The sequence below is a fragment of the Poecilia mexicana genome, unplaced genomic scaffold (assembly GCF_051168715.1).
Source record: "Poecilia mexicana isolate PSO_F unplaced genomic scaffold, ASM5116871v1 scaffold_21, whole genome shotgun sequence".
Taxonomy (NCBI): domain Eukaryota; kingdom Metazoa; phylum Chordata; class Actinopteri; order Cyprinodontiformes; family Poeciliidae; genus Poecilia; species Poecilia mexicana.
Genome location: NW_028263390.1, coordinates 18,727,209 through 18,740,360, shown reverse-complemented (window position 1 = coordinate 18,740,360; position 13,152 = coordinate 18,727,209). Strand labels below are relative to the sequence as shown.

General features: G+C 37.4%; 1 protein-coding gene across 1 annotated transcript in view; it reads left to right on the top strand.

Annotated features, from left to right (window-relative positions):
* Positions 1-13,152, top strand: part of ryr3 (ryanodine receptor 3) — a 126,952-nt gene that overhangs the window by 95,836 nt on the left and 17,964 nt on the right. The window contains exons 71-87 of the mRNA XM_088002273.1: positions 539-737; positions 1,080-1,174; positions 2,492-2,637; positions 3,646-3,733; positions 3,811-3,903; positions 3,996-4,163; positions 5,303-5,362; positions 5,452-5,586; positions 6,258-6,370; positions 8,631-8,727; positions 10,387-10,499; positions 11,264-11,315; positions 11,390-11,446; positions 11,532-11,631; positions 11,884-11,963; positions 12,047-12,123; positions 12,887-12,960. Of these exons, the coding sequence (XP_087858399.1) occupies positions 539-737; positions 1,080-1,174; positions 2,492-2,637; positions 3,646-3,733; positions 3,811-3,903; positions 3,996-4,163; positions 5,303-5,362; positions 5,452-5,586; positions 6,258-6,370; positions 8,631-8,727; positions 10,387-10,499; positions 11,264-11,315; positions 11,390-11,446; positions 11,532-11,631; positions 11,884-11,963; positions 12,047-12,123; positions 12,887-12,960 (1,747 nt within the window). The remainder of the gene's footprint in view (positions 1-538; positions 738-1,079; positions 1,175-2,491; positions 2,638-3,645; positions 3,734-3,810; positions 3,904-3,995; positions 4,164-5,302; positions 5,363-5,451; positions 5,587-6,257; positions 6,371-8,630; positions 8,728-10,386; positions 10,500-11,263; positions 11,316-11,389; positions 11,447-11,531; positions 11,632-11,883; positions 11,964-12,046; positions 12,124-12,886; positions 12,961-13,152) is intronic.

Here is a 13,152-nt window from a genome sequence, read left to right as displayed (position 1 = left end):
ATTCAGAATTTTGAGATTAAATTTAAAATTCCAAGAAGAAAAGTCAAAATTCTGAGATTAAATTCAAAATTCTAAGAAAAAAGTCAGAATTCTGAGATTAAATTCAAAATTCTAAGAAATAAAATCAGAACTCTGAGATTAATTTCAAAATTCCAAGAAAAAAAAAGTTAGAAGTCTTGGACTAAAAAAATGTAATTCTGAGATTAAATTCATAACTCTAAGAAATTATGAATTTAATCATAATTAAATCCATAAATTAATTATAATTAAATTATAAATTATAATTTATATAATTATAATATATAAATTATATATTATATAACAAACCTAATCAGAATCAGGTTTGTTCTGAGATTAATGTCAGAACAAACCTAAATTGGTATCAAAATATTTGAGATTTCCTTACTTATTTACCAAATTTGCAAGAGTTGTATTTCATATTCTAACCTTTGACCTGGTAATTTCTGAACGTTACACTCTCCCTGTCAGTTTGACCCGACCTTTGTGTCGAAGTGTGACCTCCAGCCGTTTCCTGCAGGTCATTGAGGTCGTCCTCCCCATGCTGTGCAACTACTTGTCCTACTGGTGGGAGAAAGGCCCGGAGAACTCGCCGCCGGACACCGACTGCTGCACCATGGTGACGTCTGAACACCTGAGCATCATTCTGGGAAACATCCTGAAGATCCTCAACAACAACCTGGGCATTGATGACGCTCCCTGGATGAAGAGGATTGCAGGTGAATCACTAAGATTTCACCTTTTAGCTGCACTTAAAATGCCGTTTAACTCCAGTCAAGTTGTGTCATTTCCATAAATCTACATGTAATGGGAGGCATCGGTAAATGCAACAAATTGTCAGCCTATAAGTAATTAAAGCCTAAATATGCTTAGGTGGGTACATTTACAAGACGTTTTAAGCCTGATTGATTAAACAAAAGCAGAAAAATCTGAACAGCCATTTTTGTTTCCTCTCCTAAAACAAGAAACTTATTTTGGGGAAAAGCCTCTTCTACAGATTCTTCCTGCTTCCAGTTATACTTCTGTGTCTCCCAGTTATAACTCATCATTCTGGTCTCCAGTTTACTCGCAGCCAATCATCTGCAAAGCTGGAGCTGATTTGTTGAGAACCCACTTTCTGCCCACAATGGAGAAACTGAAGAAGAAGACGGTGAAGGTAAGAACCATGAATGCACTGCAAACTGTTTTTTACTTCCTTGGTAAACCAGTAACATCCTTACAATATATATTTTTCTGTTAAGTTTAGTAATCGCTTCTGTAAAGTTGAAGTTGTGTGAAGTATGATCAGTATCCCTTAAAAATAAAATCAGATTTTTTCATTTCAGATTAAATTTTTTATTTTAATTAATTTATTTGCTCTTGCTTTCTTTTCTAAATAACAAACTATATTTGTTAAAATATTTTTTAATTTCCCTTTGGGATTAATAAGGTATTTTTGAATTTGAATACTTTCTTTGAAGTAGGCACAGTTGTTTTTCAATATGAAGTATTTTCTGTATAACTTCACAAGATGCTCAAAATTCCTCATTTCAGTTTTTTATTACTTTTCCGTTCTCAAAAAATAAAGCTCTATTCTGATATTACAGTTTTATTCTTGTAATTTTATGAATATATTCATGTTTGGTGCCTTAATTCAAAGTCCAATAAGTAGAAGCGGTGAAACACGCCTCTCAAACAAAATGGCGGCTATTGGCGTGATGACATCACTCTCAACTTTGGAAACCCAAACACTGCGTTCATTGGTGGGAAAAACAAAATCTGATTTTCCAAATATCAAATCTTCAAACTAGATTGATCAATAAAATAAATTTTTCTCAAACGAGGCTCGTTTAAGTTCAGTAACTTTAGTGTCTTGAAACCAAATGGTCTTGTGATCAGAAGACTGATGTCTCAGCGAGATCTAGAGAAACTCATCCATGCGTTTATCTTTAGTCGCATTGATCACTGCAGCAGCGTCTTCACAGATCTATCCAACAAATCAGTCCTCCAGCTTCAGCTGATCCAGATGCTGCTGCTGGTGTTCTGACTAAAACCAGGAAGATGGAGCCCATAACACCAGAGTCCTTCACTGGCTCCCTGTAGCTCAGAGAACAGACTTTAAAATACTGTTGTTAGTTTATAAATCACTGAACAGGTTAACACCATGATACATTAAAGATCTACTTCTGCAGGAGAAGCAGTACTCAGCTTTTATGCTCCACAAATCTGGAACAAACTTCCAGAAAACTGTAAAACAGCTGAAACACTGACTTCCTTTAAACGCCCCCTGTTTAGAGTCGTATTTGAAACGTAATCAATTACGAATTTAGCGACGGCATTTGACTTAATGTCATGTTTTGTTTTTGTGTTTGTTGTGATGTAAAGCACTTTCAAATGCGTTGCTGCTGAAACCCGCTACACAATTAAAATTTGGTTTTGATTTGTGATGCGTTAAAGTGCGATCAGGAATAATCAGATTTCTGTCTGACTGCAGGTTGTGTCTGAGGAGGAGCTGCTGAAGGCCGATGGGAAAGGAGACAACCAGGAAGCAGAGCTGCTCATCCTGGACGAGTTTGCAGTGCTCTGCAGGGACCTCTACGCTTTCTACCCCATGCTCATCCGCTACGTGGACAACAACAGGTGCAGCTGCAGACTTCACCTTTTAATGCTTTTTGAAGCTCAGTTTTGTTTGGAAACATCATAATTCATTTTATTTATCATTTCAGTTGTGTGTGTGTTTTTAATTTCTGTTTTAGTTATTGTTTTTGGTTGTTTTACTTGAATATATAAAATATCTTCCGGTTCTCATGGAAATGAAATATTTGTTTTTGAGAGGATGAAATGTCACTAACATTATAAAGTATCCAAGTAAGAGTAGCTGTACTTCAACATATTTTTACTCAAGTAAAAGTAAAAAGTTATTACTCAATTTAATACTTTTAATATTTAAAAACTACATCAGACGGAATAAGATAAGTGGAAATTTTGGTATTTTGGGACAAAAATGACAAAAAGTAATAAAAATTAAAATCTAAATATATAAAACTTGTGAAACTTTAATAAAAACTGCAGGTGTATGTCTGTGTCTTGTGAATCTTTGGTTAAAACATGTTTGTTTCTCATTCAGTAGGAAGAAAATCCAGAAATTTTACTCAAATAAGAGTAGAAATACTTAGAAAAACTAAAAAAGTAGTCATATTAGAAATTACTCAATTTAATATTTGCAAAACTACATCATCAGATGGACCAAAATATAAAGTTAAGTGAAATTTTTGCATTTAAAGGACAAAAATAACAAAAAGTAACAAAAGAATAACAAAATCAGGCAAAACAAAATTTTTCCAAATCAGTTTCTTTCAAAATAAAACTTTAAAGAAATTTCTGTCTGGTGAATTTTTGGTTAAAACATGTTGAAGTAGAAATACTTCATAATAAAATTACTGAAGTACTTTTTAGTAAAAATACTCCTAAAATGTTACTCAAGTAACTGGCGTTACTACCCAACTCTGATTATAAATATATTTATAATAAAACTGTCTCAAAACAACAATACTACAATTTATGTCAGTAATTCTAACATTAGTCACCGTGACAGGCCTGTTGTTTACGTAGGATGGTATAGTTAAAGTATCTCTCTGTCCCGTCCAGGTCCAGGTGGCTGAAGGAGCCGGATGCAGACTCCACTGAGCTCTTCAGGATGGTGGCTGAGATTTTCATCCTCTGGTGCAAATCCAACGTAGGTCCCTCTGCTCGGGCGTCACCTTAACCCCTCGTGCTCCAGCGTCAGACGTCTGCTTTTCTCTCCTGATGCAGAACTTCAAGCGTGAGGAGCAAAACTTTGTGATTCAGAACGAGATCAACAATCTGGGCTTCCTGACCGGGGAGGGCAAGTCCAAGATGTCCAAGGTGATTTTCATCAGGAGAACGTTCTTTACATAGTAAAAAAAAGAAGTGTGTTGTTTCACTGGTGGTGTTCTCACTCTGGTTTCCGTCTGCAGTCTGGTGGAGACCAGGAGCGGAAACATAAACGGCGCCGCGGTGAATATTACTCCATCCAGACGTCTCTGATCGTAGCTGCGCTCAAGAAGCTGCTGCCCATCGGCTTGAACATGTGCACACCGGGAGACCAGGAGCTCATCTCTTTGGCAAAGATTCGCTACAGCCTGGTAAGAAACCGACCCGACGCTTTGACTTTTAGACCTTTAAATGCAAACCCGGTTCTCACAGCTGCAGATTTTGGCAAGCAGTTACTTTTATTCATGAAGAGGTCAAATTTGGCCTGTCCAGAGTTTTTTAGGGACTAGCTACACTTACTCAGTTACATTTACGTTTTTGAAAAACAAAATACTTTTAGGAGTATTTTTACTATGCTGTACTTTTTACTTTCACTTGAGTATTTGTGTTCTGAAGTGTCTCTACTCTTACTGGAGTAAAATTTGTGGATTTTCTACTCAATGAATGAAGAACAAACCAAACACACACCTGCAGTTTTTTAGTTTCTTAAATTTTGTATTGAAAGAAAAAAATAATTTTTTCCTGATTTTATTTTTTTGTTACTTATAAAAAATATTTTTGGTCATTTTGGTCTTTAAAATACCAAAATTTTTCCTTAGCTTTATATTTTTGTCTGTTATTTTTAAATATTAACTTTAATCAATTACTCAGTACTTCAGTAGACTTTTCACTAAATACTTTTTACTCTTGGGTAATTTCTTAGAAGTTTAATTTTTACTTTTACTTCAGTAATTTTATTATAAAGTATTTCTACTCTTACTGGAGTAAAATGTCTGGATTTTCTACCCACTGAATGACAACAAAAATGTTTTAACCAAAAATTCACCAAAAACCTGCAGTTTTTGTTAGTTTCATAAGGTTTTTTTTATTGAAAGAAACTGATTTAGAAACATTTTGTTTTGCCTGATTTTACTTTTTGTCATTTTTTGGTCCCAAAATGTTCACTTTACTTTATATTTTCATCCATATGATGATGTAATTTTTAAATATTAAATCATTGATCATTTGATCAGTTACTCAGTTCTTTTGCCAAATACTTTTTCATTCTTGCTCAAGTAATTTCTAAGATGGCTACTTTTTACTTTTACTTGAGTACAATTTTTGAGCGTAACCTCCAAGTCTTTTCATGTGTGATGATTGTATTTTAGCTAAGAGTTGAGTCCAAAATAAAGACAAATTCCAGAAGTTCGGCATTCTCTAATCAAAGATATTTAAGGTTCAGTTTCTAAAATAATAAATAAATTATTCCGACATTTATTAACGGTGTTTTGAACAAACCATGTTTTCGCAGAAAGACACGGACGATGAGGTGAAAGAGCATTTGCGTCAGAACCTCCACCTGCAGGAAAAGGTGAAATCATCCTCAGCATTTCAAGCAGAGCAGAGCAGAAATCCCTTGAACACAATTTGCTTGATTGTTGATTATTTTTGTAATTCTAGTCTGATGATCCAGCAGTTCACTGGCAGCTGAACCTTTATAAAGACGTAGTGGTGAAATCGGAGGAGCCGTCGGATTCGGAGCACACGGTGGACAGAATCCAGAGCATCTCTGCAGCTGTCTTTAATTTGGAGCAGGTAAAAATTATTTCAAATACAAATCAAGATTAGATATACAAGAACGAAAAACACAGTAAAAACAGCAGTAATTGTAATTTTTGTTTAACACTTAAGATTTTAACCCTGGCATTTTTTTAAATTATTTGCTTTTGACATAAATACACACATCACTGCCTTAATAGCATTTAACTTTTTTAAACAAATTTTAATTCATTCCAATGAAATAAAAAAAAAAAACTGTTGCATGGATTTGTTCCTGGTGAAACATTCCCACAGCATGATGCTGCCACAGCTATGAATATGAAATTACACATAAGTGGCGTCTCTTAATAAAATGACAACTGCAAGTAGTTTATTGTACTCTATATTTTTTAGGGGAGTTTTGAAAAAAGGGGGTAAATATAAATGCACGCCACACTTTTCAGATCTTTTTCCTTACACTTTTTTAAACGTTTAATTTACATTCAACTTAAGCTTTCACATAAAGTCCCATAAAAATATAATTTATGACAAAATTTAAAAATTGTTTGAATTAAATTTTCTTTTAAAAGATAAGAATTATTTATTTTTTTATTATTCTATATCTGTGTTAAACAGTTAAGCAAACTAAGTCAACAAAATCACAGATTTTTAATGTCTGATTGTTTTATCTGATTTTAAACAGATTTTTAAACATTTTTCCCTCCCAGGTGGAACAGCCTCTGAGGAACAAGAAGTGCATCGTCCAGAAGCTGCTGTCCAAGCAGCGTAAGCGAGCCGTCGTTGCTTGTTTCCGCATGGCTCCACTCTACAACTTACCCAGGTGAGCGTTTATCTTTTTAACTGTCAATTTAAATACTGGCTTTAAAATAATATAAAATACAGCTTTTCCTCATCGTCCTACATAATGGGTCTGTTACTTAACCGGTGGCCTTCATCCCGTTCCCGCTGACCTTCTCTCCTCTGTGTTGTTTTTTTAACACTACCTCGCCCTCCCTCCTCTCAGATACAAAAATAATAATTACTTCCTGAATGGCTATCGGGAGGTTTGGCTGGAAAGGGCGTTCAAAGCCTCCAGCTTTGACCGCCTGTTCTCCCTGCTGACGGTAAAGTGACGTTGCAACAGCTTCCCGCCTTCAGACCCCCCCTTCTCATCCGCCAGGCTGTGGAACAGTGGCTGCCTAGCAACCAACCGCTGATTCTGATTGGTCGGCTCGCCTGGAGAAATTGATGCAAAGCAGTAATTAAGAATGTTTTGGGCTATTTGCACTGCAAAAACACAAAATTTTACAAAGTATTTTTGGCCTGGTTTCTAGTACACTTGACTTACAACAGAAATAACTTATAGCTGCTTATTTTAGGTCAGTAATTTAATAATATTGATGAGAAAGTACAAGTTCTACTGGCAGGTTATAAGTCACATATGTCAAACTCGAGGCTTATAGACCAAATCTGGCCCACCATAACTTTTTATGTGTCCCTCTAGAGCAGGGGTCCCCAAACTACGGCCCGCGGGCCGGATCCGGCCCACCACGTCATTTGGTCTGGCCCCCTGAACAATGCCAGATCCGGCCCGCCTCCTCATACCAGAGAGCATTCAGTGTTTTTTTCATATATTGTATTTTCCGGTTTATATGTGGATTTTTCTTCAACCACCAGGGGGCTTGAGCAGATGTGAAACTAACTTTCCCTCAATGGAATATATACTAGTCAGTCCCAGTCACACACACCCCCACCCCCCCGCTCGACAGTTTCAAAGACAGAACAGCCCCCCCCCCCCCCGTTGACAAGAATTTTCTAAGATTTCTTTCTCCAAAAACTGAGACCGGCCCCTGCCCTGACCAGAGAAAGGAACAGCTATGTGGCCCTCACAGGAAAAAGTTTGGGGACCCCTGCTCTAGAGTGTAGACTAAACCAGTGTTTCTCAACCCTGGTCCTCAGGGCCCCCCTGTCCTGCATGTTTTCGGTATTTCCCTTCAGCCACACACCTGAATTGTATCTCTGGGTGATTAACAGGCTTCTGCAGTACTTGATGGTCATGCAATCATTTGAATCAGCTGTTCTGGAATAGAGGCACATCTAAAACATGCAGAGCAGGGGGGCGGTGAGGACCAGGGTTGAGAAACACTGGACTAAACACTTAAGTGTGCTTAAATATCATGTTGCAGTTTTTATCTGTTTACTGCCAAATTATACCAATCAGTCCCTCCAGGTTCTTGGGAATAATTATGGACATTCATGCAAAATCAACAAATTGAGCTAAAACTGGGAGTTTATAACAGATTTTTCTCAAAAATTGTCAAAATCAGATTATAGTCTGCGATCTTTACAGCAAGGAATAAAAAGTCACACTTACCATAATGAATAAGTGTTAATATTTCCAAATTAGAACCACAAACACTTTGAGTTTTATTCCAAAAAATCACAAAAAGAATCTCAAAATCCTGGAGGGACTGAAAAGATGTTCAGTAATATTTAATTTTAAGGATTTGTTGATAACAGTTTGTGATCAGGTCTAATCAATACATTCTTGCACAACCGGCCCCTTAAGAGCGTTCATGGTCTGGATTTGGCCCAGAACCAAAATCAGTTTGACACCTTGTTATAAAACCAATATTAAGGAATTATCAACTTAAAACAGGCTGAAATTTACTTTTAAGTCAGTTTTATATTGTATCTATTACACTAACACATTTGATCTAGAAACTAGAATAAAAATTCTTGGTATAATTTTGTGCTTTTGCAGCATGTGAAATGTTTTCCAGCTCTTTGTTGAAGAATTCAGTAAATCTTAAGTCATTTTTCCTCCTGTTTTGATTGAAAGATTCAATAATCTTCCTACATTTGTTCATCCTTTTTAAGAAAATGTGTTAAATGCCTAAACTTGACCAGTCAGAAGAGCCAGTGGATCCTACATCACAACCCTGCCTGAAATACACCTCCTGTAACCCTCTCCTCCACCCTGACATCTCTTTCCTTTCTTCTCACAAAAAGGAGGGAACCCTCACCAGAACCCATCCTAATGCCACTCTTCCTCCCTCCACCTCCTCTTCATCCCTCCATCCCCCCTAACCCCTCCCCAGGCATCGTGCTATCAACTTCTTCATCCCGGCCTATGAGAGACTTTGGATAGAGGCAGAGGAGTACTCCTTTGAGGAAAAGCTAGTTCAGGACCTGGCAGTAAGTACGGGGCCCACCCCGCCCCTGCCCTGCGTTGGCACCCCTCTGCCGGTCCTGTTTGCAGAATGCTTCCTTAGATTGGCGCTCGTTGAGCCTTGGGAGCGAGTCGGGGCGGGGACGCCGCCCAAAGCGCCCGGCGGCCCGCGCAGCAGGCATGCTAAGCCCTTCAGACAGAGATCCGTCAGGAGTCAGAGGCTGCATGATGAGCTCAGGAGGCGCAGGGCCAGAAAAGCAGGCGGTGGCGTTCTGACGGCGGCGGCGGTAAGGAGGGTTCTCACCCCGCAGCAGGAGGCTGTTCGGACCCAGATCCAACCCATCAGTTGTCTTTGCGCTTTACTCTGTAAGACGTGTGTGGCGGTGCAGTGCGGTTCTGTGGGCATGGAGAGTCACATTTTATCTCTGTCAAACTGTGAAACGTTTTCCTACTGAGTCCAAGTTTAGGTCTAGTTTTCAGTCCGTCATGTTAGTTTGAGTTTATGAAGATTACCGTTTTGGACGAGGATCATTCTTCATGTTAGCAACAAATACAAAATCTTACCAAGTATCTTTGGTCTGGTTTATAGTGCAAATTTCTTAGTACACTTGAAATAAGACAAAACTAACTTAAAAGTAACTTATTAGTAAGATATAGAGGCTTGTTGTCAGTAAATAATTCCTTAATATTGATGAAAAAGTTCTAGTTCCATTGACAAATTATTTAACCTATAATGAGACGTTTTCCCTTGTAAGTTAATTTAAGTAACTGGAACTTTTTAATTAATATTAAGGAATTATTTACTGACAACAAGCCTCTTTATCTTACTAATAAGTTACTTTTAAGTTAGTTTTGTTTTATGTTTTAAGATATTTGCACTATAAACCAAAAACACTTTGTAAGATTTTGTGTTTTTGCAGTGTGCTTGCATCTGTTTGTTGCATCATGCATGCTTTTAGAATGAGCTCAAATTTCCTCATTCTCTCCACGAATCACCTTGCAAACAAAATCTGCATGCTGGTGAGACGTAACCGACTCTTTCATGTGCTTTAAAGGGGACCTGTTATGCTAATTCACATTGTTTGTACTTCAGTTTTGAATCTAAAAACATTAAAAAATCTAAAAAAAAAATTAAAAAAAACACCCAATAAGTCGATTTTTTTTGGTTTCTGAAAAATTAGCTGTTTCAAACAACGCCACATCAACCAAGCTCTGCTCCCGTTCCCTAGCAACCCCAGCAGGATGTCTGGTTATACCGCCGTACAATGGCTGCTGAAAAAGACAGGTGTTTTATTGTTGACTCACCATCCAGAAACCACTTGGTGAATTTGTGTTGGTTGTGCAGGAGGCTCCAATTTTGCTTTTCGAAGATGTATGATTGCACATGTGTTCGCAGCCATTTTCACGTGCGAGTGTAAACATTGAGTTGGGGGCGTGGCCAGCAGCAGTTTGTTTGGATTTAAAGTGACAGAGACCCAAAAACATTCTGAAAGGAGCTCAAAACAAACTAAAATCTGATGCAAAAACATGATTTGTTTAGGCCATAGACTTGTCCTAACCTATTCAGAGAAGCATAATAGGTCGCCTTTAAATAAATAACGTTGATTATATTCATGAGAGGAAGAAGGAGAACGAGTGAGAGAATCTCCTGCGGGATGAGTGATGCAGCTTGTTGACTTCTGTAGAAAACACCAATGAAGATCGTGGAGGAAGAGGAGGAGGAGGTGGCTGAGATCAAGCCGGATCCGCTCCACCAGCTCATCCTCCACTTCAGCCACAACGCTCTGACAGAGAGAAGGTGAGAAGAGGCTGAAAACTCAGAACCGCCACATGAATGTCGATTAGTACAAATACATGCGTCTGTTTTTAGAGCTTTTTCTCAGATGGTAAAACTACAAATGTTAATGATTTATTGGGAAGGAAATACTTTGAATCTTAACCACGGTCACAACTTTAAGTTTTTTTTTAAATTATTTTCTAGTTTTATATGTCTAGAGAGAGAAATGTTTGCCAACTTTTCTTCACAAAATCAACTTTCAAATCATTTTATATGTTTGCCCAGGTGGACTCTATCTACTTATTAGGAGATTACCTAAATTTTATTTTGAGATTTCAAAATAAAATTTTGAAATTTTATTTTCAAAATAAAAATTGAAAATAAAATTCAAATTTTATTTTGAATTTTATTTTCAAAATAGAATAAAATTATTTTGAAATGATTTTTATTTTATTGAAGCTGAGGCAGCTGTTCAGTACAAGTAAAGGTTTTGAGAAAAATCTGTAAAAACTCAGTTTTTAGTTCAGTTTGTTGATTTTGCTTGAATTTCAACGATAATTCCCAAGAACCTGGAGGGACTGATTGATATAATTTTACAATAAACAGATAAAAACTGCATTGATTTGATTGATAACATGATATTTAATCACATTTAGTGTTTAGTCTAGAATCCAGAAGCCACCCCTGTGCTCTAAGTCATCTGCTCCTTTTGTGGCGTTTCTAAAATATTCTGCTGACTTTGGTTTAATACGTTTTCATAATATTGTGATTTTTCTTTTTTCCAGCCACCTGGAAGTTGATCCTTTATATATTGCATATGCAGACATGATGGCAAAGGTATTTTCCTTTTGAATAGCTGCAACAGACTCTATTAATTAAAGTTTTTAAATCATGACCCTGTATTTTGTCAGAGCTGTGCAGAGGATGAGGAGGAAGAGGAAGAAGAAGGGCGGGAAAAGACTTTTGAGGTACTGGGATATTGCTGCTTGGGGAAGCAGCTCTGAAACTGTTTTTATGTCTTTTGTGAGGCATGTTTTCGCTTTTCCCCCTCAGGAAAAGGAGATGGAGAAGCAGAAGATCCTGTACCAGCAGGCGAGGCTGCACGCGCGTGGGGCTGCAGAGATGGTGCTGCAGATGATCAGCGCCAGCAAAGGTACCAATGATCCACCTGGGAAAAACCATCTGAACGTCTGGAGAAATAATCCAGGACTTTATGCTAGGATGTGTTTTGGAAAACAAAGCTTTTATTTCTCAGCCTCATTATTTTTTTTATGTTGAATACTAAAATCAGACTCCAGACTTTTTCATGCTCTGTAGAAACCTTGTATTTTCTTGGATTGAGTTTTCATGAGATGCTTTTAGAGGAACAGGATAAAAACCGGCTGACCTTTATCTCCTCCATCAGGTCGTCTGGGCCCCATGGTGACCTGCACCCTCAAACTGGGCATCTCCATCCTAAATGGAGGCAACGTGCAAGTTCAACAGGTGACCTCTGCTCCCGTCCAACAACCTGCCATGAGCTGCATGATGGCAGAGCTTTATGATCTCATAATCTTCCTTTATCGCAGAAAATGCTCGGTTACTTGACGGACAAAAGAGACGCAGGCTTTTTCAAGAGTCTGTCAGGACTGATGCAGTCGTGCAGGTAGGGACTGTTGGGGCAAAAAGCTTTGAGACGGACAGAAATGTTGTTTTCTTTCCAACTCTGTTGCTTTTATGGTAGCAAACTGTGTTTTTAAAAGTTTTTTCATCAGAATTTTTTTCTGCTACTCAATTATTTTAAAATAAAATATAAGTTAAAATAATTACTTTAAATGTTATTTCTGTTGCTAATTTTCTGACTGGCTGCCAAATTCAAGTTGCTTTGCTCCATAAGCTAGCATAGCAAGGAAGAAATTTAAGAAATTCTGACAAGAAATGATTCGCTAGCGCATAGTTAGCTTAATGTTTAGCTAGTTCAGAGATAAATGTTTAGCTAGCTTAGTGTTTGGCTTGCTTGGGGCTGGTTTAAATTAGCTAGCTCAGGATTAGATATTTAGTTTGGAGCTAAATAGTTAGCTTACTTACTGTATTTATGAAGCTAGGTGTTTTGCTCGCTACCTAGATATTTAGCTTGCTAACTATATGTTAACTTTGAACTAAATACTTGGTTGCTACCTAAATGTTTGGTTGGCTAACAAAATAGTTCAGAGAGGTTTTTAATTAATGCCTTGAAAAGGAAATGATAAAAAAAGGGAATAATAAAAACCATGAGAAATGTGTAACAACCCTGATTGATGAAATCTTCAAGAAGAAATGTTCAGGATGCTAAAAACTAAGAAGCTAGCAGCATGCTAATTAAATATTAGCAGCATGTGTCTATCTCCTGAAGTGGAGCTAACTATTTCTATCCTCCTTTGTTCTCTCAGTGTCCTGGATCTGAATGCATTTGAGAGGCAAAACAAGGCAGAAGGACTTGGCATGGTGACGGAAGAAGGTTCAAGTAAGTCTGAAGATTTTCTCCTGGTTCGTATTTTTAAACTTTCCTTTGCAGCTGAGTAAAGCTGGACCTTTCCAGTATCGGTGTCTGAAATGTGTGGATCAGTGCCTGGACTTTTGACAAATCAAAATGATGAATTTTGATTCAGTTTGCTGCTTGTCTTGGAGTCAGTGAAGTTTTCGGTGTGACGTCTTT